This window comes from Saccostrea echinata, unplaced genomic scaffold (genome assembly GCF_033153115.1).
Source record: "Saccostrea echinata isolate AGI-Se365-2 ecotype Australia unplaced genomic scaffold, CSIRO_AGI_Sech_v1 ptg000057l, whole genome shotgun sequence".
Classification (NCBI taxonomy): domain Eukaryota; kingdom Metazoa; phylum Mollusca; class Bivalvia; order Ostreida; family Ostreidae; genus Saccostrea; species Saccostrea echinata.
In genome coordinates, this window is record NW_026889806.1 from 4,026,128 (window position 1) to 4,051,007 (window position 24,880).

The 24,880-nt window shown below is 34.7% G+C and overlaps 1 protein-coding gene across 4 annotated transcripts; it reads right to left on the bottom strand.

The window, feature by feature from the left end:
- Window positions 1–1,720: 1,720 nt before the first annotated feature.
- On the bottom strand, window positions 1,721–24,680 carry LOC133174272 (dual specificity tyrosine-phosphorylation-regulated kinase 1A-like). Of its 4 annotated transcripts, none has more exons than XM_061309358.1 (9): window positions 24,398–24,680; window positions 13,804–14,015; window positions 11,924–12,115; window positions 8,746–8,893; window positions 7,539–7,825; window positions 6,722–6,868; window positions 6,206–6,349; window positions 5,699–5,981; window positions 1,721–4,399 (listed from the first exon to the last, which is right to left on the bottom strand). In XM_061309358.1, exons 2-9 carry the CDS (start codon window positions 13,933–13,935, stop codon window positions 3,681–3,683), a joined length of 2,052 nt encoding a protein of 683 aa, XP_061165342.1. In that variant the 5' UTR covers window positions 13,936–14,015; window positions 24,398–24,680; the 3' UTR covers window positions 1,721–3,680. The 4 variants fall into 4 exon arrangements, with proteins under 4 accessions (XP_061165342.1, XP_061165340.1, XP_061165339.1 ...); XM_061309356.1 differs by lacking the exon at window positions 24,398–24,680 and adding an exon at window positions 20,321–21,208; XM_061309355.1 differs by lacking the exon at window positions 24,398–24,680 and adding an exon at window positions 16,839–17,016.
- Between the last annotated feature and the right edge of the window lie 200 nt (window positions 24,681–24,880).

The window sequence follows — 24,880 nt, forward strand, 5'->3', positions numbered from 1 at the left end:
GATATTGCAGGACTAAAAATAGACACTTTACAGATTGGAGGACTCATAGAACAGTCACAGCAGACCATTGAGATCAGAGGGCTTATAGCACACTTATAGAACATGTAGAACAGACATAGGTAGATTATAGATATTCAAGGACTTACAGAAGAGACACTGAGACACTTTGGAAAGTGGAGGACTTATAGAACAGATACAGTGAAATTAAAGATATTTGATGACTTACAGAATAGAGAGGACTTACTGAATAGCCACTTGTACACCATTGACATTGGATGACTTATAGGACACAGGCAAATTATAGACATTTGAGGAATTATAGAACAGACATGGAGATACTAGAGACATTGGAGGACTTACTGAAGAGACACCAAGACAACATATACTTTGCAGGACTTATGAACAGACATGGAGACATTATAGATTTTGGAAGATATATGGAACAGATAAAGAGATATTACAGACATTGAAGGACTTATAGAAGAGACACAGAGCTATTATAGATAGTGGAAGACTTATAAAAAAGATATGGAGATGTTACAGACATTGGAAGACAGAGAACAGACACAGATTAGATATTAGAGGACTCATAGTAGACACAGAGAATTCATACTCTTTGGGGATATTGGAAGACTTATAGAATAGACGCAGAAATTTTAAAGACATTGGAGGATTATTTGGTCAGACAAAGTGACATTGATATTTTGAGGATCTAGAATAGTAACAGACAATAGAGACAATGAAGGACACACAGAATAGACACCGAATCATTATAGACAATGGAACAGACATGAACACATTAAAGATATTAGAGGAAATATAGAGGAGCTGACACAGGGACAGTAGGTATTGGAAGATATCTCAACTGATAGACGAGACTGGATACTATTACATTAATGCAAAAATGTGCTCTGCACATTCAATTTAAAAAATACTACTACTTAAGAACAGAGAAATAAGTTTTGTGTGTCTGCTGTTCTAAAGTTTTTTAAGTGGAAGGTTGCAGTGCTGAAGATGGATTGACTGAAATTGCAATAGGTAATTGCTCAGAGTATAAGATGAGACTAATATATTTCCTAACTCTGAAGTTACTCATCATTATATCCAAACACCTAATAAAGTAAGGTTACATTGAACATGCATCTTTTACAATACAGTGGAATCTGTGGGGGTCAATGTTCATGGCAAAGCAAAATTTTACTTGTTCATGGGGACATAATTTCGTGGGTTACTCTTTTTATGGTAGATTCAATTAATGTGTTTACAAGATACACGTTGGTGGGGATGTAAATTTGTGGGTAAGGGTGACCCACGAAACATTGGTCCCCAACATACGACAATTCCACAATAAATGCCTCATGTTTGAAAACTGACAGTGTGAGCAGAAGTAACTCAACCAAGCCAAAATCCCACAGCACGAGCTCAATGTGAGCATATTTGGTGAAATTGAGCACCTGTTGAGCTGAGTAGAACAAAGTTCTAGCATTTGCTTACTTTTATCAATTGTTTAATTTCTCATGATTTATTTTTTAAATGATAATTATTTAACAAGGTAATCAGATGCTATAAATATATTGAATGTCCTTATCACGACAAACATTATTACTGAATTCCTATATAAACAATAATTGAGGTTGTTTTTATACAGTTCGTCAGTGTACGATATGAAAATATGCATAATTCACCATCTCTTTACCTTGAAAGAAAACACAAGACTATATAATAATGACAATTTAATGAAACTTTTTATTCTTATATATATTTTGTTCATGTAGTTATATCCTGTTTTTGGCATTTCATGCTTCTTTTAAATGAAAACAAGATAATTAATTTTTGACAAGAGCGAAAATTGCCCCAATCATTCTTTAATACAAATAGCAATCCAAATTTTCCCCCTCATATTCTGAACTTAAAACATAACAACAGTATCATAATTGATTTCTCCTCTCTCCCTTTCTCACTCTCTCTCAAATTTTTTTAAAAACCATTTTCTAAAGAATTCACACCAGAGAATGATTTTCATATATTTTGCCAAATAAAAATTCTTTAAAAAAAATTAACCTTGTTTTCAGTAAAAATCTGATTATGCAAGACAGAAATCCAATGATGTATAATTCAATAAAATCTCCTGGACCACCACAATCATTGTAAAAATAGCCATTAAAAGAAAAGTTAAAACTCTGACAACATTGACATTTTGCTTTTAGTATGTTCATTCTCAGAATAAATACTCTTATCAACTTGTACTCTAAAACATGTCATCACTGCATCAAATCAAATGTACTTTAATAAATGCTCATGTCTGTCTCTGATCAAAATTATAACATATCCTACTGCTGAATGCAAGTGCTGCTTACTGCAACTTTTATCTGTCCCCATCTCCCGTATTGAACCCCTTATAATAACTATCATTGAAAACGTGAAATCTTAACATGAAAAAAAAATCCTTTGTATTTCCCTTCTGCTTTGAAAAATATGTAAATGCACATTAACAATTATGGTTTAGTATCCAAGTTTCTATATTAACATCATCATACTTTCCCTTTTTTGTCTTTGAGAGACATGAGGTAAATATCTGGTGAGATTTGAGTTTTACACTCGGTAAACAATTGGTCAACATCTGGACAGGGGCCATCAAGTGACCACATACAATGATAAAGTGGCATAATTTACCAGTAAAGATTTTCATGACAGCGAAAAAAAGAGCAGGTTTTGCAGTAGCCATACAAAAATTCTCTCTCTTTAGACACAGAAATGTTGAACATTTCCTTTTTTTCTTTTCTAAATATAAACAAATGACTTGACTGTACAATAGTAGTATTTACAATTTGTCAAGAAAAAAACATTGTTTTTTTTTTAAATTAAACAATCAGCAGCATTCTGCATCTAACATCTCTCTAAGCCTCACATGACTAGTATAAAAAGTCAGTACCCAACATACACTGGTGCTCCATCACAAGAGGACCAGTTAACAATATGTCACCAACAAAATTACTGTTCTTTGGAATGGAAACAGTGCCATATGTCTACCAAAATAAAATATTTTTATAGTGTCAATAATATATTTTTGCAATTAATTTTTTTTTTCTTTTTTTATGATTCAAGGTACAAATCCTGTTAAGCTATAGTATTCAACTGCATTGATGAAAAGGAATTTCACAACTATTTTAAAAAATTGAAATTTTCAAATTAGTATTTTACACTGCCTTAAACAATTTGCAAATTAGTATTATACACTGCTTTAAACAAAGACCAGTTGTTTCAGTCTTCAGATTTACAAATCTAATAACAAATCTCAAATTACATAAAGAACAAAACCTTTCTATGCACACAGCAAAACTTGACATGGAACTGACCACTAAATATTTCTAATCTGAACAGTTTGAGACCGACATGAATGCTTTAGCCAAATAAAATTGCATTTTAAGCTTATTGAACCCGGAAAACATAGCCCTATTCTGTCTGATCATGAGGCATTCGACCCTCGGACCTCCGCCAGTGACTATACGGACCGTCGTCATGACTTCGGGAAGCGAACTACAATGGGATTTTGTAGTTCTGTCCCGATCACTTATTCTTTTGGAATCTGTGACTTGTGAAATCCTTTTTGTAATGCCACCAACATGTATCAGGCCCACCAGAAAACAGAACGCAGAAAACAACACAGAGAATCACTAGCATCAATGAATCACTACTGGACTTTGCTGTACAATTACACCAACCATGGGTGAATCGTCTGAACGCTCTGTCACTGTCCTTGCATGTCCAGGAGTGGGTTCTGTCCCCCCACTACTTGAGGTCAATGTAAACGGAAAGCCTGCACCAGGCCAGCTTTGTTGAGTGTATTGACCATACTGTTGGGGATAGCCCTGTAATTGCATATTCATTGAAGGGTCTATATTGGCATGTGAGTGATGCCCTGCCTGGACCATATCTACTGACATGCCTGAGGCTGGGAAAGCTGTCCTTGTCCCATACACAACCTGTTCTGAGGAGACGGACCCACTCAGTAATACACTCTGAGGGGGTCCCACAAGGTTAGGTGGCACCGAGGCATTCATTGACGGAGGAGACTGTGCGGACACCGCATGGTGGTGGTGAGTGTGAGAGGAATGGTGTCTATGGCCAGACATGTGTACATGAGAAGAGGTGGCATTGTTGCCATGGTGACCAGATGATTGTCCTTGACTGGCCTCTGGAGGCCAGGATTGTTGTTGTTGGTACTGAGACCGAGTTCCTCCTGCTGTGCTTCCCACTTGACTCCCTGCAGGACTTTCACACTCCATTGTAGGGTACTGGGTTCCCCCTCCATGGTGGGCAGAGTGTGAGTGCACATGGAGATGTGAGTGATGCTGGTGTGTGGGATCCGAGCGCGCTCGACCACTAGAGGAAGCACCAACTGAAACACAAAATTTAGGATTATCTTTGTAATATAATGTAATAACAAAAAAATAATAATATTGGCTTTTAAATCAATGACACAGCAAACAACTGTAACATATTACTTTAAAACATTTACTATATTTGTTCATTACATTAATACTTTACATTCAAGATGGTATTTTACAGTCTTACTGGTGTCATAGTATGCAAAAAATTTCAAGATATTTTCCTTCTATAAATCATTCATTGAATCGTTAGTGGAGCAAATCATCTAAATTAAGCAGACACCCCAAGTGCTTGTCCTGATATAGTCTATCAAAGAGGTTGTAACAAGTTTGAATTTTCGAATTCCACAGCACCTTTATTAAGCAATATTTTTCTAGACTTGCTTACTTTCTGAAGTTGTAGACTAATTTGCACAGTTTTGGTACTTTTTTCATCAAATAATTCATATATTTTAACTTTGATTAAAAATAAGTGCTCTTAAAATATTATAATGAGGATAAATAATATGTATCCCACTCACACACAAGACCTGTTCTCTAACAATTTATCAATAAGATTTTACTACTATGCAGAAGAATTTCACTTTCATTACAGTTATTTCATGAAGAAGAAATTACTCATCAGTGTACTGGCTGATGACACAATTTAAAATGTTCCTCAAATTCAATATAGAAGAGATGACACTTTCAACAATTATAGGGATCCAAATTATTCAGTAACTACCCTGTCAACTTGCTCATATCTATTTGGGTACCTACTCATTGTAATTTAAATGTTTGGTAATTGTTTGATGACTACCTAATACTCAAGCATCTGTACTGTGCAAGCAATATTTAGTAACTAATAATTTAAGAACCAAAAATGTAAATTAGGAGATTTGGCATAAATTTGAATCTTAGATTTTATTTATTAGGGAGAAAAAAAATGTAAAAATTACTGGTAAATTGGGAGATTAGGCAGGTCTGCTACACCCCCATTTATCTCTTCTTTCCCATTAACATGATGGCATTTGCAAGGCTACAATACAGTAAAATCATTGCCAAACAAAATCACCAAAAATGGACTTTGCTCTCCCATGCCTGGTCCTCTGACAGATAGACTATTTCAGAGTAATTCAAGGTCTGACAGTCATTGCTAGGTGTATGTGGTTTCTGGATCTCAAGCTCAGAGTTTTTATAAAGTAAACAAGTGACTTTTTTTAAAGACTTCAAGATCTCGACACCCAGCAGTCTGACTGTCACACCTACTTATTTTATCTACGATAAAAAAGTAGAAACAGGTGTAGACACAAACCATTATCTTCTTTTACCTGACGGAGAGGCCACCCCTTGCTGCTCTATGGCGGGCGAGTTAGATGCACTATTTGGCGTATTTGTACTTTCATCAGTTGTCTTTTTGAAAAAGTTGTGTTGTAAAGCATAATAGGGCGTAATGCGAACTTTGGGATCAAACTCTAACATTCGGAAAATGAGATCTTTGAACTTAAGATAGTCAGCGACTGAATGGCCAGGTTCTCCCGCTCTCCGCCCACCTGGCCCGCCTGTCTCAGCACCAATCACATCATGAAGTTTCCTCGTACCTGGAGCCTTGTACTAAAAAAAAGGATAATCAATACTGTCAGTTAATCCTGGAAAATATCAACATCTCTCAGATATTCACTCATGATCTTTGTAAATTAAGATCTTCATTTAACTACACCTCAACAGATACAATTTTTATTGTCATTATTTGACAAGGATAATGTAAGCATCATGCATGTGTACCCAAGAACAAATAACCTTAAGCTAGGTAAGATGTTATCTACTCTGGACCGTACCTTTTTGCCGTCCTTTGGTTTTTTACAGACATAAGTTCCATCTGGTAATTGTTCAAAGTACTTCCTGGCCTTGACTGGCACTTGGTCTAGAATGTGCTTTGGGGGCATTCCCAAAACCTCCACAATCTTCATCATCTGGTCATACTGTAATCAACCAATATTCTGTCATTTCCCTTGACCATTATCTAATTCTCTAACAAGTCTAATTAGGAACTCTTTGTGTCAGTGTAAAACTGCTGCATTATCTCCCTTTAACTGTTGGACAAGCTTGTAACATTGGAAATTTTAATATTTTATAAAATATAAGCATTTTCAGTTTCCACAACTCTGTTTACACAGTGTGTTACCTAGATATGTTTGATGCAAGCAAATTATGAGCAGCTGTATAGTATGACAATCAATGTTATTTTTTCTTGGAACAGAACAGTTATACATTGAAGTGGAATGAATACCAGGAATTATCTACTTGTGCCTTGGGAGCTATTTTTAGTGCCCTATTTCTTCTGGACGACTCACCTCGTTTGACCCAGCAAACAAAGGTTCTCCTGTGTGCATCTCTACCAGTATACAGCCTAAGGACCACATATCTATAGCCAGGTCATAGGGAATGCCTAGTAACACTTCTGGTGACCGGTAAAAACGACTCTGTATGTACTGGTAGATCTGTCAAAAGAAAAACACGCATTAGATATTTTATACATGATGTTAAACTAAACTGGATCTTTAAATACAAGGAAAATGAATCTTTTTTTTACTGCTTATAACTACAGTAAACTCATTTATTACAAACACTGATATACTTAATTTACATATATAGTGAAGTTTTTTGCACTTTCCAGTGAAATTCTTAACAATTCCTTGTAAAATTTTATGGATATAATGAACTCTGATGTAGCCAATTTAAGGTTATATCAAACTGATTTCATGTCCCCCTAGAAGTTAAAATAACAAAATTTACATCTTCTAAAGTGAATTTTCAAAGACCTTTATTTGTAAAATATTGAATTGACATTAATTTTAACACTTTCGAACCCTAAGGTAAATGTTGTATTTTATACTTTCCCTGAATACATCTGGTAGTCATACTTGAATGAAAATCTATATTGTGAATTTCCCATGTATACTTTAAGGAATTTGTATATGGATATAACAAATTATAGTTAGAAGGAAGTTAATTCACAGGTCCCAAGTACTTCGCTATAACAGAGTTTTACTGTAGAATTGCCTTTTAGTATTAACATTCATCCCCTTTCCTTTTTTTAACCTGAGTCTTTTAAACGATGATCTTCATATATATATATATATATATATATATATATATATATATACTCACTCGTTGTCCAAGCTGGCATGAACTCCCAAAGTCCACGATCTTGATTGCACTTCGTTTAGGATTACACAGTAATATATTTTCTGGTTTAAGATCACAGTGAATGATGTTGAGTTCAGGGGTTGCCAGGAACAACAAGGCAGTGCACAGCTGTTGAGCAAACTTGCGAGTCAGATTGAGGGACACGCCCCTAAAGTTTGTGTTCCGCAGAAGGTCATACAAATTATATGATAATAGTTCAAACACTAGACACAAATGATTTCGGAACATAAAATGTCTCTTGAGTTTGACTGAAAAAAAGAGAAAATTTCATGCTGATTAATTTTTAATATTAAAAATTTGTATGTGTTGTATCAAATATAAATTAATGTTCAGAAATGCAATACTCTACTACTTATATTAAGAGAATCTATAAAAACTTTAAAGTGGTATCCAAAAGGTAAGATGTAATACGGTCATGTTAAGGTAGTACACTGTAAATTGTAATCCCCCTTCCTGAACATCAGGACACCTATCTATTTGTTAATTTTCTACCAATCAAAGTTTTGTTTCTTTTACCTGTTGGTCCTGTTTATTTACTTTCTTCCTCATGTTTTAAAATAAGGACCCAAACATTTTACAAACAACTGTGTATCAATAATTCTACTTTGTTATTTGTGGTGTTCTCTTTCTAATGATAAACTTTTAGTTCTTAATAACTTTTTTTAATTGCTTATAATGCTCATCTATCAAGGATAAAATGGTACTGTTATCACAAGAATCTTAACAATTAGCACCTAATATTATTTACAACAAAAACTTACTATACTTTTATGAATCAAAATGTCAGTTTAACATCAAATTTACCTTTTGATTTTATTTTGGTACCTTCAGCAAATGGTATTTCAACATAAGCTGAGTTATCTTTATAATGTAAAGTGTACATACATGTCTAAGAAATTCAATTTGTGAAATTTTTATATGCTCCCTGTCATATGATTGAGATACACATCTAGCCAATACCTAATTTCTCTCAATGTTTGTGTTACCAATATATATGACTTATTTACAAGACCCAGGAGAACACGATTCACACATACATATATAGGATTTCCTTAATTTTAGCATCAATTGAATGTTGATTTCTGAAGGTTGATTTATGTACATAATATTTGGACTCCTTATGTTGTATAAGCTATAATGCTGTACTTTGATCAGATTATGATATTACCTATATAATACTTGTTTTCTTTGTCATGTTTATTCATCAGCTCCAGAAGTTTGACTTCTATCTGGGCCTGGTTTAGGAATGGCTTTTTGTTTTTGATGATTTTGATGGCTACATGTTCTTGGTCACCGTGATCATAAGCCTTCACAACCTACAATACAGTAATTATAGTAAATATAGAATACAGGAATCAAATAGAATACAGCAATATATAGCAAATATAGAATAAAGAAATTAATTTAATAACCTTTACAACCTACAATACAGGAATAGCAAATACACAACAAAGAAATCAAATATCACACATTTCATAAAGCTCTATTAAATTTCCTCATGATAATAAACAAATGAAGGGGAAAAAATCATGAATGATATACACAAATATAAAGCATGACAATGTATTTATAACTGTTGCTATATTCCCTATAATCCACATTTTTCTGGTATACCAATCAGTAAAACTACACTATTGTGCAATATTCAAGGTTTATTTCTGCGGTTTTCTGAGGCATAAAATTTTTAAAACAATAAACTGTACTTTTTAAAACAGACCTAACATGGTTCTGCTAATCATGCTAATGAAAACAAGTTTATTCAGTGCAGTCGAGCTCTCGCTTCATGTCATCAGAACAGTGCAGTTCACAGGTATTATTAATGAATGACAACGAGATGACTAAACAAATATAATCAAGGTAAAGCTGGGGAACTTTCCATTCTAGGCTAGATATACGTCAAAATGATCTACTGAGAAAGTTACACAAGATTCATCAGATGACAAGTTGGCAATTCTACTGTTTGAAATTTTTGCTTAAATGACCAATTTAAAGTTCCCATCAGATCAAGACCAATTTTCAGAACAATTACAGGATTTCTCCACTCTGGCTTAGAGAAAGATACAATTATTGCTAAAGAACTGGGTTTTTAATTCAATTATGTGTGCAAGTGTGTGAGATTTTATCAGGGCAGGGCCAATATAAAAGCTTTTCTTCTGAACTCTTATCTACAGCTAACAAATATTGAATTTTTGTTCTCATATAAATGGAGATTCTGCAGATAATGATTTTTTCCAGCGTTGATGTATTTGCCTGATATTTGGGAGAACACAGAAGAAACATGTTGAAACAGCACAAATGACTGCGGCTATAAGCATGATAAATATAGTTTATCTGGATGGTAATACCTCCTCTTGACAATCGTCTTAGGTAGACTTTTAATTCAGTGACCTTTGGCCCTTTAAATCAAAGATTTTCTCTCCATCTTTGACATTCGGGTCAGAGTAGGGAACCCCGCTTCTTTGCACCCTAGCAACACTTCAAACAAGCAGAGAGCATCTTGCGGGGGGCACTACAGGGGGTAAATACAAGAAAGTGCAAGTAAGCACATGTTATACACCTAACTGCACATGATCTTCCTGAACATGTCCCAACAGTTTCAAGACTATAATTTTGAAAAAAAAAAAAAAAAAAAAAAAAAAAATTTTCAGTAACTTTTTTATGCATCTTCCCTGCCCCTCAAAATTTGTCAGGACAATTCACAATAAGGTGTCAAATTCTTTCTTCAAGCTAGAGACTTTTAGGCATTGCTGCTCTCTTTTCCCCTTTCTTGAAAAGCCAAAAATATGCCTTGGTTGTGAGAGTGTTTGGGCAGATGTGGGTTGACCTCAGCTATTGTTTGGTGCATGGGGACTCTCTTCACCTGTTGATGGCCACCGTTTCCTTTGTAATGATCAACAGGTGATCACCGCTTTTATTTTTCTGTTTATACCTTTCACATTAAAAGTCAAGGCATCTCACTTGTAGTCACTAGCCATGATAGATCAATACAGTAAGTCCACATGCTTTACTTCAATCTCTTGCATGTTTATACCAGACCAACCATCAATAATTCTATACATTGATTTCTTGGTAGAGATTTCTTAAAAAGTCTAATTTTTTTTCTTTCTTTTGTCTGATAGGATTTACAATTATGGCTAGCAGGTGTTGACTAGACTATGAACCCAGACAAAACAACGATTAACGACAAAGACACCGTGTCCAATCACGGCCTGTCCTACGTCACATATTGATTTGTATGAAGTGGACCTGTGATGTAATCGCGCCCTGCTGCTTCAACGGCCCACGTCTCTATACTTCTGTGTCGATCAGCCTGTCTTTGTTTCTCATCATCAACTCTCTAAACTTGTAATTTATACTGCTCTAAGATTTACTTATTCTAATGGGGAAATGTTGTGTGGGTACATCATCAACTCTCTGAACTTGTAAATTACACAGCTCTAAGACTTACTTAAGTCTAATGGGGGGAAATGTAGTATGGGTAATACTACACAAAACTAATGTGTATAAAACACATTTTCTTCATGCCTTTGATTCTTATATCCTTTGCCTACAAGACAAATCCTTTTTATCAGTTCCTTTTACATGGAATCTAACAAGCTTTCCAGTTATTTTGTAAAATTAACCTGCTCATATTTACTTTCAAGTGTAAGTAAAAAGTTCTACATAATAGTAATCTTTCCAAGACTGATAACATATATCTGTTACATCACCAAAAACCAGTATAATCTCTCGACATGCAGCAGTGCACTTCTTTTGTAATTTGGAATTACAGGTTCCAGAACAGGCAAACTTATGATAAATTAGTCAATACCAGATCACATTACTGTTAAACATTTCAAGAAGTTCCGACCCAGTCTAGCAATGACGTCACACACCTAATGTATTCAAGCCGTTTTACTGCATCAGATATTGAATAAAACACTTTCCTCTAAAAAAAAATATTACTTCTGCTGCAAATTATAATGCAGACAGAGATGTCAAACCAGAACTGTTTCCTTATCATTTGGAATGTGAAACAGGATTTCAAAAATATTAGCAAGATGAGCCCTGATGTTCTATAGGAGTACAGGAGGGAGAACTATTCCTAGGCACAGACAGCTCGACTGCCGACTTACTCAGACTGGAATTCATTTGTATTCATTCAGCAAATTAGAACATTCTGTAGTAAACTAACTAAACTTGTAAGGACACTTAAATACTTCTGTACAAATACCTATATTTTCATTAAAGAAATCCGAGTTCAGTTTTTTTAAAAATATATTTTATAATCGTAGATTGATTGTCCAATATTTCTGACTTTTCAATGTCTAGGACTTGCTACAAAATGATACGCAGTGGATATTTACCTGACCAAATGAACCTTTGCCAATGAGGGAATCTATTTCGTAACGTTCCAGCCACTTTTCGCCGGGATTGACAATGTAATCGTGGTTGGGGTCATCATAACCATCGTTGTAAACATTGACCTTGCCCTTTTTATGACTACTCTCGTCTCCTTGTCCCTGTGCCACTTTCCTCTTCTTTTTTGCATAGTACACCTAAAATAGTATAAAATACAATGACAATTAATAATGCAAAAACCGGTGACAAGGAAGAGTAAAGACCTAACAAGTACACCTACAAAAAACAAAAAAAACAAAAAAAAAAAAAAAACAACAGTTACAAACAACAATAAAGTATGATCTTTGAAATTATAAATATAAATAGTTTAGGAAACTTCACTGCTTTCATTCTTACTTGTATTACATACACATTATCATACTATAGTTAAAATGATTGCTGAAATGACCCACTGTTTATATAAGACTGGCAATCTCACGCAGTAAGACTGGCAATCTCACACAGTAAGACTGGCAATCTCAAGTCCATTATGTATTGCCAATCTACAAACTATTTACCTCTTCCTGTGGCACATTAAAGTCCAACTGAATCACAGACAATGGCATAACAAAACACTCTTTCTGTAGCAAGTACAAGTAAATGTTCTCTTTTATCTCTGTGACACTATCAGATAGTCTTTGTACATCTTTAGTTATGCAAACAATGGTCTCTGTATCACTCTAGTCAACCCATACTCAAACTTCTAACAAACTGTTCAAGCCATGCTGAATCACAAAATGGCTCAAAATAAGAAAATTATTGAACCATCAATGAACAAAAATTTGTCAGCTCAGCAGAAAGTCAAACTGCTGGGCCTGAAGGTCATAGGTCATCCAACAGGTGTCAGAATACAGGTGTGACAAAAACAACAACAAAAGACTTCTCCCCCTCACAGTCTCATCAAAGCAGGGAGCAGTCACAAATCTCCAACTGCTGGCTAATTTGTTTCACTACTCAGTTGGCTGGCCAGCCAATGGCTGGTGGTCTAAGATACACAAAGTAAAGGGGATACACCTTGAAGTTCAAAGCTGCATGATAGATGTTACATACATCAAACGGCCAGGAGAGGGGTGTAGTCGGCATAGTGTGGCTATGTTTTCACTTTCTGTTGGTATACATACTTAATTCTAACACCCTCCTAATCTTTAGAACTTGTAATCTATGAAATGTAAGAATCACTAATGACAAACCACAAACATTTATCTTGCTTATGTAATATAGGGTCATCACGAAGACCTCCCAATATCAAACAGAACTCAGACATGATTTACTGTCCCAAATATCATAACCACATTTTACCCAATTTTAAAGTTGCGTTTACTAATGTTAATGACCTGTTAATGATAATAATATTGGGGTCATGTAAGGATACCCTACAGCATATATGCATTCTGACAATATTGCAGTGGTATTTTAACCTCTGACATTGATGTATGCATTTGAACAAAGACAGCAATAAAACTTACTTTGGTTTGATCTATTATACAAATATATGTCCAGTGAGTAATGCAGAATACTCAAACTGTCCTTTACCATTTTTTATTAGGGTTTTATATTTTGTAAGCATGGTCCTCTAGAACACAGCATACTCCAGTAGGTATAGTTAAAGGCTATAGCCTGTAGATCATACAATTACTGTTATCAAATAACAGATGTCATTCAAACAGACCGGTTAGGCAATAGGCACCCAAATGTCACCCAAAACTGACATGAACAATTCCCAACTTCTTTTAAGTCTAATTTCCCACCCCCAAAATTTTGAGAGGAAAACTCAGTGCAACTCTCATTAAATAAGTTCAACACATTACGCCTGTACATATATAGTGTTTCATATAAAGACACCTACCTCATTTATATGTTTGTATGTCTTGATGAGATCGACGCTGAGTTTACGGAGTGGTGCCGTGCTGGGTTCACGGAAGGAGACGGGAATGCGGTTCTGCATGGCCACCACCTCCTGTTGTTGAAGGTCAGCCATGATGTCTAACTGGTCAGTGCCAGCTATCCTATGGTAAAGCAGCCCCGCCTCTCCAGCATGGCGAGCCTTCGACAGCTGACCTACAAAACAGAGTCCAGATTGAATGAAGCTGGCAACATAACCAAATAACAACAACTTACATTGTGTTTAAATTTAATGATCTTTAATGAGTAAAGCAAACCTGAGAAATATTCATTAACACTACAGATACTAATTCTTGGTTGAGAAATTCTAATGAACGCTGCTGATTCTTGCCTAAATCATTCAAAAACAACAGAAGGTGATGATGAAAACCACCTTTCTCCATACTCTACACAGTACAGGATAAAATTAGCAAAGGCTCTGCTAAGTATAGATGTTGAACACTGATATCTTAAGCTTCTTACGGATTGATCACTATACACTTATTGATCAGACCTATAATTACTATGTCTACTCCTCTTCATAACTTAACACTTCCTTATTCAATTTAAATTATCTTCAAATCAGAATTACATTGTCAAAGAAATAATTATTTAATCTGCACATTACTTATAAGGGGTTAAATGTTATGGTCAAATAATAGAAACATGCTGGAATCCTCCCTGTAGGTCAATGGATACAGTGTATCAATAAAGTTAGTACAGGAGACCTGAGGAGGACACAGATTGGTCACCTGGTAAAAGAGGACAGTGTACAGTACAGCTCTAATGAGGCAGTGTTCTGTAGTAAGACACAGATTGGTCACCTGGTGAAAGAGGACAGTGTACAATACAGCTCTAATGAGGCAGTGATCTGTAGTAGACCCCACTGGTCATTTGGCAGGACAATCTGATGAGGTTGTCCCCCCTGCTGTGACCGTCTGACCAGCAGCTGGTATTGTACAGATCCCTACATGTGCCTGATGAGTGAAACAATAGACCTTACTTACTTGTGTGGATCAGCTAGTGTTTTATAAATGACAAGTGATGTTTAATACAGCACTGAGAGGGAATTCATTGTATTTCATCATCACTTTGCAGTATTGAGGAAGTAGAGGTACTTGTAACCTGCTGACACACTGACCTGTGACTGGCAGAATCAATCGTATTCATTTTCCTCATTATATAATACATGTATATATATGAATTTACTCTTTTTGAAACTATTCTACTAGCAATTTAAATAACAGTGCATGTAATACATATGTATTTCAACAGGTAAACAGAACCAACAGAATTGTGTGATAGCTGGCCTGGAAGCCTTTAGTTCATTTACCTATGATCAGTATAGACAACTCAGACAAATGAATCAGCTGGACACAATATAAACCACCTCCCCAGGGAACCAATCAGAGAAATGACCCACCAGTATTGTTTTCACTTACTGAGTCACCTCAATTATCATCATTACTCAAGCCCTGTCAAATTCTCCTGTCCAACTAGACTATCCATCAAGATAGGAATGTGTAGACAACCTCTAAAACACAGATTTCATCATGTATCAGTCCAGACTTATTTTTTTGTTTTGTTTATGCGTCATTCAATACAAGTCTCATTCAACTTGGCTCCAAAACAATAATCTAGTTCCCCTCTCTAATCCCATTCCGTGTATGTAATACAGGTTTTCACATTCCATGGACTTTGTCAATCATTAAGAGTAGCAAATTTTATTAATACTGTCAATTTTCACTTACTTTGAATTTGCAGTGAAATTCCACCATATTTATAAATGTATATTCATGCCCAAATTTGTAAACCTATATTAAATACCCACAATGACTTGTTTCTAAAAACAAGCATGCTAAAACATGTTGAACAGTTTTCCCACAATTTCAAGTAGCAATGCCATGTGAAAATTTGAACAACAATCATGGTTAAAGGTATATTGACTCAGAATAATCAATTAAAAGCATTTTTAATGATGCTCTTTAAAAGCTTTTCCGACAGGGATTTTTAATTTTGAGGTTAATCAATACTGACATACAGGAAGTGGCAAGAAAAAACAAAACAGCAAAGCATGGTGGGAAATACTGCTGCCCCTAAATGCTGGGAAAAAAGTGTGGGTTTGTAGAACACTCAACATCAGATCAATAAAGAATCTACAGCCCCATGGCTGAACAGCATAGCTTATTAATTATGTATCAATAGAGTACCTGGACTTAATTAGAAGGCCCGGAGTTGGCCTGTTATTAGAGACACTACCAGGGCTCTCTGTTTATTTACTCATCTTAAAATAGAAAAATCATGAGAATCAATTTTTTCCCAGAATAGTTAGGGTTTCAAAGGAAATTGTAACTTTTTAAAATATAAAAAAAAATCTATAATTAGAGAAACAAAATCTGCTAGATGAAAACTGCATTGAGTTGCTTTCTGAAGCTATTTTTAGGGCACAGATTCTGAATCACTGGCTCCTGACACTCATTTTTTTTGTGTGTCAAAACCATGGATGAGCTGGCTTGTTGAACACAAAGTACCAAACAACCAAAAAATGTGTCATCTCTCTGTTATCTAGCTGACAGGAAATGTCTCAATGTTGTAAGAATTTCACAAGGATGAACACAAACAAATAAATGAATCAGCTACCACAAAAAAAGGCCAAAATATGAAAACATTTCCCATCAAAGCCGATTTAAGTCGGCTTGTGGTCTAGACTCACTGCCATCCACCTGTATCAAAATAATGGGCAGGTATAAAGCACCTGCTGTGTTTCACCTGAACTGCATGCTCAGAAAATAAATGACAGGTAACAATTAAAAGACTCACCTACAAATTCTACTGTCCAAGTCATAGAGTGTCTACACACAGAAAACTATATCAACAAATCCTGTCCCATAGAGGATGCTCAAACTGTACATCTGTTGCATTGAGACCTAAACACCAACCAAGCTGAACCTTGAACTAACACATCTGAATAGCTGAATAATATTTGCATTAATTATATACCTATGTCAAGTCTATCTAGATAATCCAATCCCCTCTCTACCTGTGGGATGACAGAGAAATTTAGGAATTTCTCTTTAATCTTATGAGGCCCTACATCTCCCCATCTTTTCTGTATAGGATGTTTTGATTTCTCTCTTTTCCTTCTTAAAAATCTGAATGACATTTTGTTTGTTTTTTCCCTCTTATTTAATCTTCCTTTAATTACATCACAACAATGCAAGTCTTCCTCATCTTAAGATCTTCATGTGGGTTTTCTGCCTGCTTCCTTCTTTCTTGTAATTTTTTTTTTTTTGGGGTTAAGTTTAAATGATGATTTAGATTTACAATAAGATGAACATACCAGGTAAAAGTATAGAGTTTACAAACTAGAATTTTTTTTCATTCATGAATCTACTTATGTTTTTCGAGACCTGTACACTATGAGGAGTTATTTTGAGCCTGATTTAATGAGCCTACAATTTGAAGTGGTTTAATGCAGATTTCCTGTAATAGCTCTGGCACCCATCCCTAACAGCCTCAGCAACAAAAATGAGGGGGCGGTATCTAAGTTTAGCATTCAGTGTGTGAAGTATCTGAGAGCCTGTTTCGTTATATTGACAGGTAAGAAACATCATTGATGAAGACAATCCTGCCAACAACATAAAATGCTCACAATATTATTGATATTTCTCCACTACTCTGCTCTAACAAGCATGCTATGTACATCAGCTGACTTTTGTTTTCATCACATGACTAGAGAAGTATTCATAAATCTTCAGCCAATCAGATGATGGGTTATGTTCACTGACCCAGTTGTTGCCAGGCATTGTTGCTATTAATAGCCAGATAGAGTTCCTAGCTAGTATGTCATGTGATCAGAGTTATTTCAGGTCATTCAGGGTTGAAGGTGATTATGCACTGCAAAAAGAGGCCACCGACAGGTGATCTCCTAATGAGACGCAGGTAAATACACTAAGATATGTATTTACTTGTAAGCTCTTAAATAGCTGATTACACAACAGAAATGGCCTGTTTTGTTTATTCAGATCTACGTCTTGTCTATGATAAAAGGCTACAGAGCAGTGCAAGTTTTGACTTGCTATTTCACAGGTAAGACAAACCTGATGATCAGACAGTAATAGACTTCACAGAAACAAATAGGTATAAACTTGATTTCAAAATTCTATGATCAAGGACACTACTTCCTTGGATGAACTATATTTAAAACCATTGCAGCTAGTGACAAAGAAGAGGAAAAAACTTCCTGTATAAGATGTCTGAATTCCTTGCATTCATTTGGTTTTCAGAAAACAATCCTGGCATACCTATATGATAAGTAGGAACAATGACTGGATGGAAGTTTCTCGCTTGAGCGAAGCGTAGTTATGCTGTCCGACAAAACACCTGAGCAGAAAGGTCTACACCAATAATTACTCAGTAAATGTGTATTTATACAACCTGGTCGAGTCCCGGTATAGACCTGTGGTCATTTTTATACATGTCATGACCAACAAATAACCTTAGGACAAAAGGACAAATTTGTTACCCACAACTCGTCAATGGCCATGATAGGGACCCTTTCTGAGCATTTATACCATCAACATAATTACCTTGTATATTTAAAGAAAACAATGCTTCAAAATTTAAACCCTGGCAAACAGAAGTACAAATGTACTTCAAAACCTTTAGTTGAACCAACTCATGAAAATCTTATAATAAAGAACATGTTCTAGTTCTACCACATTATACTGAGATTACTGTGTACCTAGAGGTACCATTTCATGTAGACTTGTCATTCAGTCCTTATCACATCCTATCATGAATGTAGATTCACTTGTGGGTAACCAGACGCAACAGAACTTGATAAACTTTAAAACTTTTGTCAATGGGCCCTGACACTGCAGTGATATATGAAGATACCTGTACATCTCCGATTACCTACTCAAGTAAATATACTCCCTTTCAATGCATTCATTTTTTGTCAAGTTGACATATATTCCCAGTAACAGGCCATGTCAAATTTCTAATTCTTTTTTCAACATCTCATTCAAAAAACAAAATATCATTTGAAATTATCACCCCCAAAAAGCAATACAGTAGCCTACAGTTGAAATTAAAAATGTGATAAAGAACACAGTTTGAGACACTCAAGTCTCAAACCCTTGCTCAAAAAGAACTTAAATTCTGATACATGTATATCATGTTATTCTTCAATGACTTTAAACCAATATACACGATTCATAAGAATTTTAACTTATAGTGTACATTCATTTTCATATGTAACAAGAATTAGTATCTACATTTCAAACTTAACTGAATGAGGGAATTTATGCAATCTTAGAATCATTATCTGTCATCCTAAATCGGCTTACCGGTAATCAATCAAATTTCATCAAAGGTATTTAATGAATACTTGTTTGAAATTGGCAATGAGGTACAACTTTGATCAAATTATTTAAGTTTCAATTAATTTTTATACACATCAAATTCTCAATTTCATAATCACAGATCTGAAGGAAAATGAGAAGTATTAAATGGAAAACTTAGGTTCACTTGTTTTATACATTAACACCCACCCTGTCTTCTCTAGCACATACAAACACACACACACTTGTAAAGTTTAGTAGGTACAAAATTAGGTCAGAAATGAGGCCAATAATTCAAAACAAAGGGAATTTTTCACAATCCTATGTATTACTGGACAGTGTTAATTTGATTAATTAATATGTAGGCTGTTTAATCAGCCTCTGTACCACATGCCCCCACCGAGTTACCCAGTTCTACCCAGCAATGAATTAGTGAGCCTAATCATCACACATAAAAGTCAAGTTCTATGATCGGTCTCTTCTCCAGCCCAAGACCTGCAGGAATCTGCAGATCAATACAACATGTTGTGTCAGAGGAACACAAGGTTCATATAACCATGGAAACCCATCAGTTTTGTCAATATCATAGCTCAGTCTAGAGATCTCTCTCATGTCTACATGTGCTCTGGGCCAAAAGTAATTGATCATGAGAGGACTAGTTGCCTCATCAGTACACATGTATGACTTGTTAAACCATTAGAAAAATGTGCTTACATCATGTTAAATTGTTAATGACCTAACTTCCTTTGTTATAAATGATATGTCCACATTACAATATTATGAAATCCTCTTTATAGGTTCTTATTTACCTTATTTCCGGGGATCAGAGTTGTCTTACTAAAGAGGTGAGACCAATTTCTAGAAAAACCTGCCTTTATAGTCTCAGTTCTTCACAGAAAATTCTTAATTTTGTTTGTTTGTTTTTGCTTTTTTTTGTAATAGGTTGTCCATGCAGGCTTACAAAATTTCCTACAGCCCCCAGCATCAATAGCCCTGCTGCCTAACATTAAATCATCCTAGGTCTTGGGTCTGCTGGAAGGGTCATATAAGGACATGATGAAGTCACAGAGGTGGTTGGATAACTTGTACATTTTTAAAACTAAGACGTATCATGTAACCTGTACAGTGAATACTAACGTTTTAGTCGTATGGCCTGGGTGTAATATTCTTGTTCCTGCTTTAACCAATGACTCCTTGTCAAAACTAAACGATCATCCACCGCACCCGTATCCATGGTAATTTCCACTCTTTTCAGGACCATCCACCTTAATTTTTGTTCATCATTCCCTTTGCACATAAAAGTCCTTGCATCAAAGAAAAGATGCAGTTAAGAGAATCCAGTGACATAATCACAATAAACACGATATATTGTGAACACTTTTCAGATTTCAATCAATTGAAATTTCATAAAATTTGAATTTTCATAAAAATGAAAAGTTTGCTGGTTATAGAATGTATTGCACAACATATCTAGTATGTCTGTGTATCACCATCATGACAGAATGAGAGTCTGATAATCTTACAATAGTTGGCTGGTAAAGCTAAAAAGAGTCACAATTAGGTGCTGGAAAGCCTGAATCATAGTCCCCAGCTGATGCTGGCGACAGGTTGCCGTCCTCCGAGAGACCCATGCTGTTGTGTTTGTGACACTGTGTACAATAACAAAAATCTCTCCGTCAAGTCCAAACTGTATTAGAACTGTGTCAAAGCAGAAGCTTCAGTGGATGACCTAATCACTTCTATAAATACTGAAGTCTGTCATTTATCACTGCAGCAGTAGCAGCAGTCACCACGTGAACTAAGGTAACCTTAATTCATGCTTCCTGTCTGATGGTAGCTCTTTACTACTTGTGTGTTCACGCTTTTAAGTTTACAGGTGTCATTTCCCACACACTCGGTTATGATAAAGAGCTCCCTTTAAACTGGAATCAGGCACGAAAACTCTGTCCTCACCCTCCAACAAGATTAAGGATACGGGATGTATTATGCAGTCTGGCACATCTCTTACTCCCAACATCCAATGACAAATACTCCATAATTGGCTGACAATTCATCTCTGCTTCAGGGCAATGAAGGATTTAAACCAATCCAAACACAGTTTACATCCACAGTATGGCACACTTCTCTGTCTGGTCAATATGTAATGAAGTCTACCTACATAATACAAATGGGGCCATCCCAGGGAACAACTGTCACTAAAACACTTTCATTGTAAAAATTCTGTATATTTATGAAAGTTTTGGAAAAATAAATTGGATTAATGATTTACAACAAGGAAGTGATCACAAAAGTGTGAACATCATCAAGCCCTTGTTACTAATTGTCTGGATTTGGCTGGATAGCTGCTTGTACCCTCCTCCGGCCTCTTACATAACACACTGGGGAGAAAATGTGATTCTGATCAGCTGTTTAAGAAATATACATAGTCTATATTCTGTAACAGAAGAATCCCAGGAATTCTAAGATCAAGCCACAGCTGCCTTATCTATCAAATTGTAATCCCTTTTTTCTGTTACAGAGCTCATTCATAAAAATTGGATTGAATGGCAGAGGACTAGGTTCAAAGTGCGCTTTCATATTTTCACAGGTTCTAACAAGTACAAATGCTACAATCATTTTCGCAGTACACTTCCTCCTCAGTGAGATGCAGTTTTTCCAAAATTTGATTCTATAGTAGTTTTCTGCAATATTTAATCATAAACAAGATTTTTTCTCTATTTTTCTTAATTTCCTTTTGAATTATTTCAATTAAACATAGATTATTAACAGATCTAAATAGTACATTTAAAAGATGACAGAGGTGTATCATAAAGAAAATATGACTTTTTTTAACAATATATTTTATAGAATGAAAAAATACTATAATTGATATGCAATGAGCATCGTAACTTTATCAGGAACTTGAATTGTATTTGTAATACATGAACACTTAGTTCATAAAATTTTACTTTTACTCTCTTGCTGTGTTAAGATTAATTTTCATACATTACTGGTGGATCCTTCTTCAAAAGTGAGAGAAATAAAATGAAATATTTGCCGTATGTTCAATTTTAATTAAAATATTTTCAAATTTAGCAATATTATGTTTTGATTAAAATTACGAACTAAATCTCATTTTGATGACAGAATAGGGAATATTACCATGTACATAGCTTACTCAAATATAGCTGTTGGTCTGTAGCTCACTGGTCTGAAAAAAATTGGGATGGACGACCAGAGAGCTATAGTGCCACCCATTGAAAAAAGTGTATATAGATTTATTGTGCACAAAAAATGCACTGTTTCTCGATTTAGTTCTCTGTATATTTAAGTTACCATCTCAAAATATTACAAACCGTTTGTTCCTTACATATTTTTCACTACTTCCACAATAAAACATTTCCCAAAACCATTGTAAAAAAACCCTCCTCAAGTTGTGACCATCAAAAATTTTGCCTATTTTAACTGCCATCTTGGATGTCAAAACAATTCGGTTTAATGTGCTTCATACATGACTTGTACATACAGTTCTGTTGTGGAAGTAGTAAAAGAATATACAAGAAACACACGGTTAGTAATATTTTAATGTAGTTACTGTGAAATAAATCAAGAAACAGCACTCTTTTTTTGTATAAATACACACTTTTTTCAATGGGTGGCACTGTAGCTCTGTGGTCACCCATCCCAATTTTTTCAGACAAGCGAGCTATACACCTGCAGCTAACTCAAATACTGCCATTTCAGAAAATTACTAAAACTACTAAATCAAATCAAATACCTTTTTAAAAAAAAAAAAAAAAAAAAATGTTTTAGTACTACATTCATAATTAGTTCCCCTTGATCCACTTTTACATCCTTGCAATTTGTGAACCACAGAGAGAGGGACACAGTTGTCAACATTCTGACTGTAGACATAAACCAGAGAACAGATTCCATGATTTACCAAAATCAACCCAAACCTTAAAAGGTGGTACAACGTAAGAAAATTTCAATCACTGAATTCAAAATAATCTCTACTTAAAGCTAAATTCTACCGATCTTTGTAATAAAGCTAAATTTTCTTATAAATTTATAAACATGACTTTGAAACCTTGAATTTAAACACAAATAAAAATGTCCAAAATCTTTGTAAATATCAATAACAAGCAAACATCAAGTTCTACATTTTAGAACTCAACAATTTTTCCACTCAATAGTTTGAATTTCATTGCATGCTAGCTTCAAAACAGATCACTGAAGATTTCCAATTTACATAAAATTGCAATTTCCAACTTACATAAAATTACAAACTACAATTCAACATTTCTTCATCGGAATTGTTACTTCTTGTATACAGATTTTGATGTACCAAGATTTGATAATTACAAGATTAGAAAACCTGTATAGAAAACAAGACGATTCCTGATTTTAATTTCAGTTTCAAAAAAAAAAAAAAAAAAAAAAAAAAAACTGATGTGGAAAGTTATTTTTCAAGCAAATTGAGGTGAAGGAATGAAGATCCAGTAAAGAGAAAAAGAAATATCATTTAAACATAGACAGAAAACTGCTTTCAGAAAAATCTACAAATCTTTCTTAAATGAACCATACTTTAACCGTATGTCTATACTTCGTATTTAAATGAATATAATGTGGAAAGAGGGTATTTTAAATTAATAATGAAAATTAACGAGTTGATGTGTTTTATAAAATGGATATCAATGCAAATAAACAAATAATACATCTGACATATTATCCAATACTGTAGTGTTTACAGAGTTACTGTCCTTGGCAATGGCCAACCGTAAACAGATAGTGATACATTTTGTGTCTCCATTATTATAATATTATTAATTAAAAAAAAATCTAACACAGTTTGTATAATTTAAGAAGCACTATCTCCCCAGAAATACATCTCAAAATCAAGGGAGAACCTCCATGTCCATGTTCTGTACATGTGTCCAGGAAAGCTCCAAAACATGTCTGGACCAAGTCAGGGGCGTTTGAATCTTACCTGTACAAATTTCTTACATATAACCCTCTTTAATCTTCAATTAAATCTATCATATTAACCAACAAAAATAAAATTTCTTTAAAAACCGAGAACACAGTTTTAATAGGAAATCATAAAAATATTGAGGAGTCGAATTTTGACAGCTGGGGACGAGCACATGTGGGAACCCGAATGAATGACACTGAAAACAAATTCAAATTTCTTCTCTAGGAGAGAGGAAAAGGACTAAATAATTAATCACTTACCTTTCAGTTAACTTCTTCTGGATTATGAATTAAATTTGTAGACATTTGGGCTCCAAAACCTATAAATTTCAACATTCAAATGTGTACACTAGAATTTTGACCTCCTCGATGATCAAGGCAACGCGGAATGGCGCGCATTTACAACATTTGAATTTTCAGAGAGATACAAACAATTCATTGTAATTAAAATCACAACATCAACTTTCATATACTAGAGTTACATGATGGGTAATTCTTTTTATTTTAAATACACATTTTTTTCACTTTTTCTTCATAAATTATGATCGGCAAATCTCGTATTTCAAAATGGCGGACACACCGACAACAAGCGAAAGCGCGTTCTATATTTAGAAGAGAAGATCTGTGACGTCAGAAGAGGCACTCGAAGGGTGCTGAATTTTTTTTTTAAAATGTCAGAATATTTTTAATGGATTTTTTTCTTATTGTATATGATTGACCCATAAAAATGATAACATCAACTGA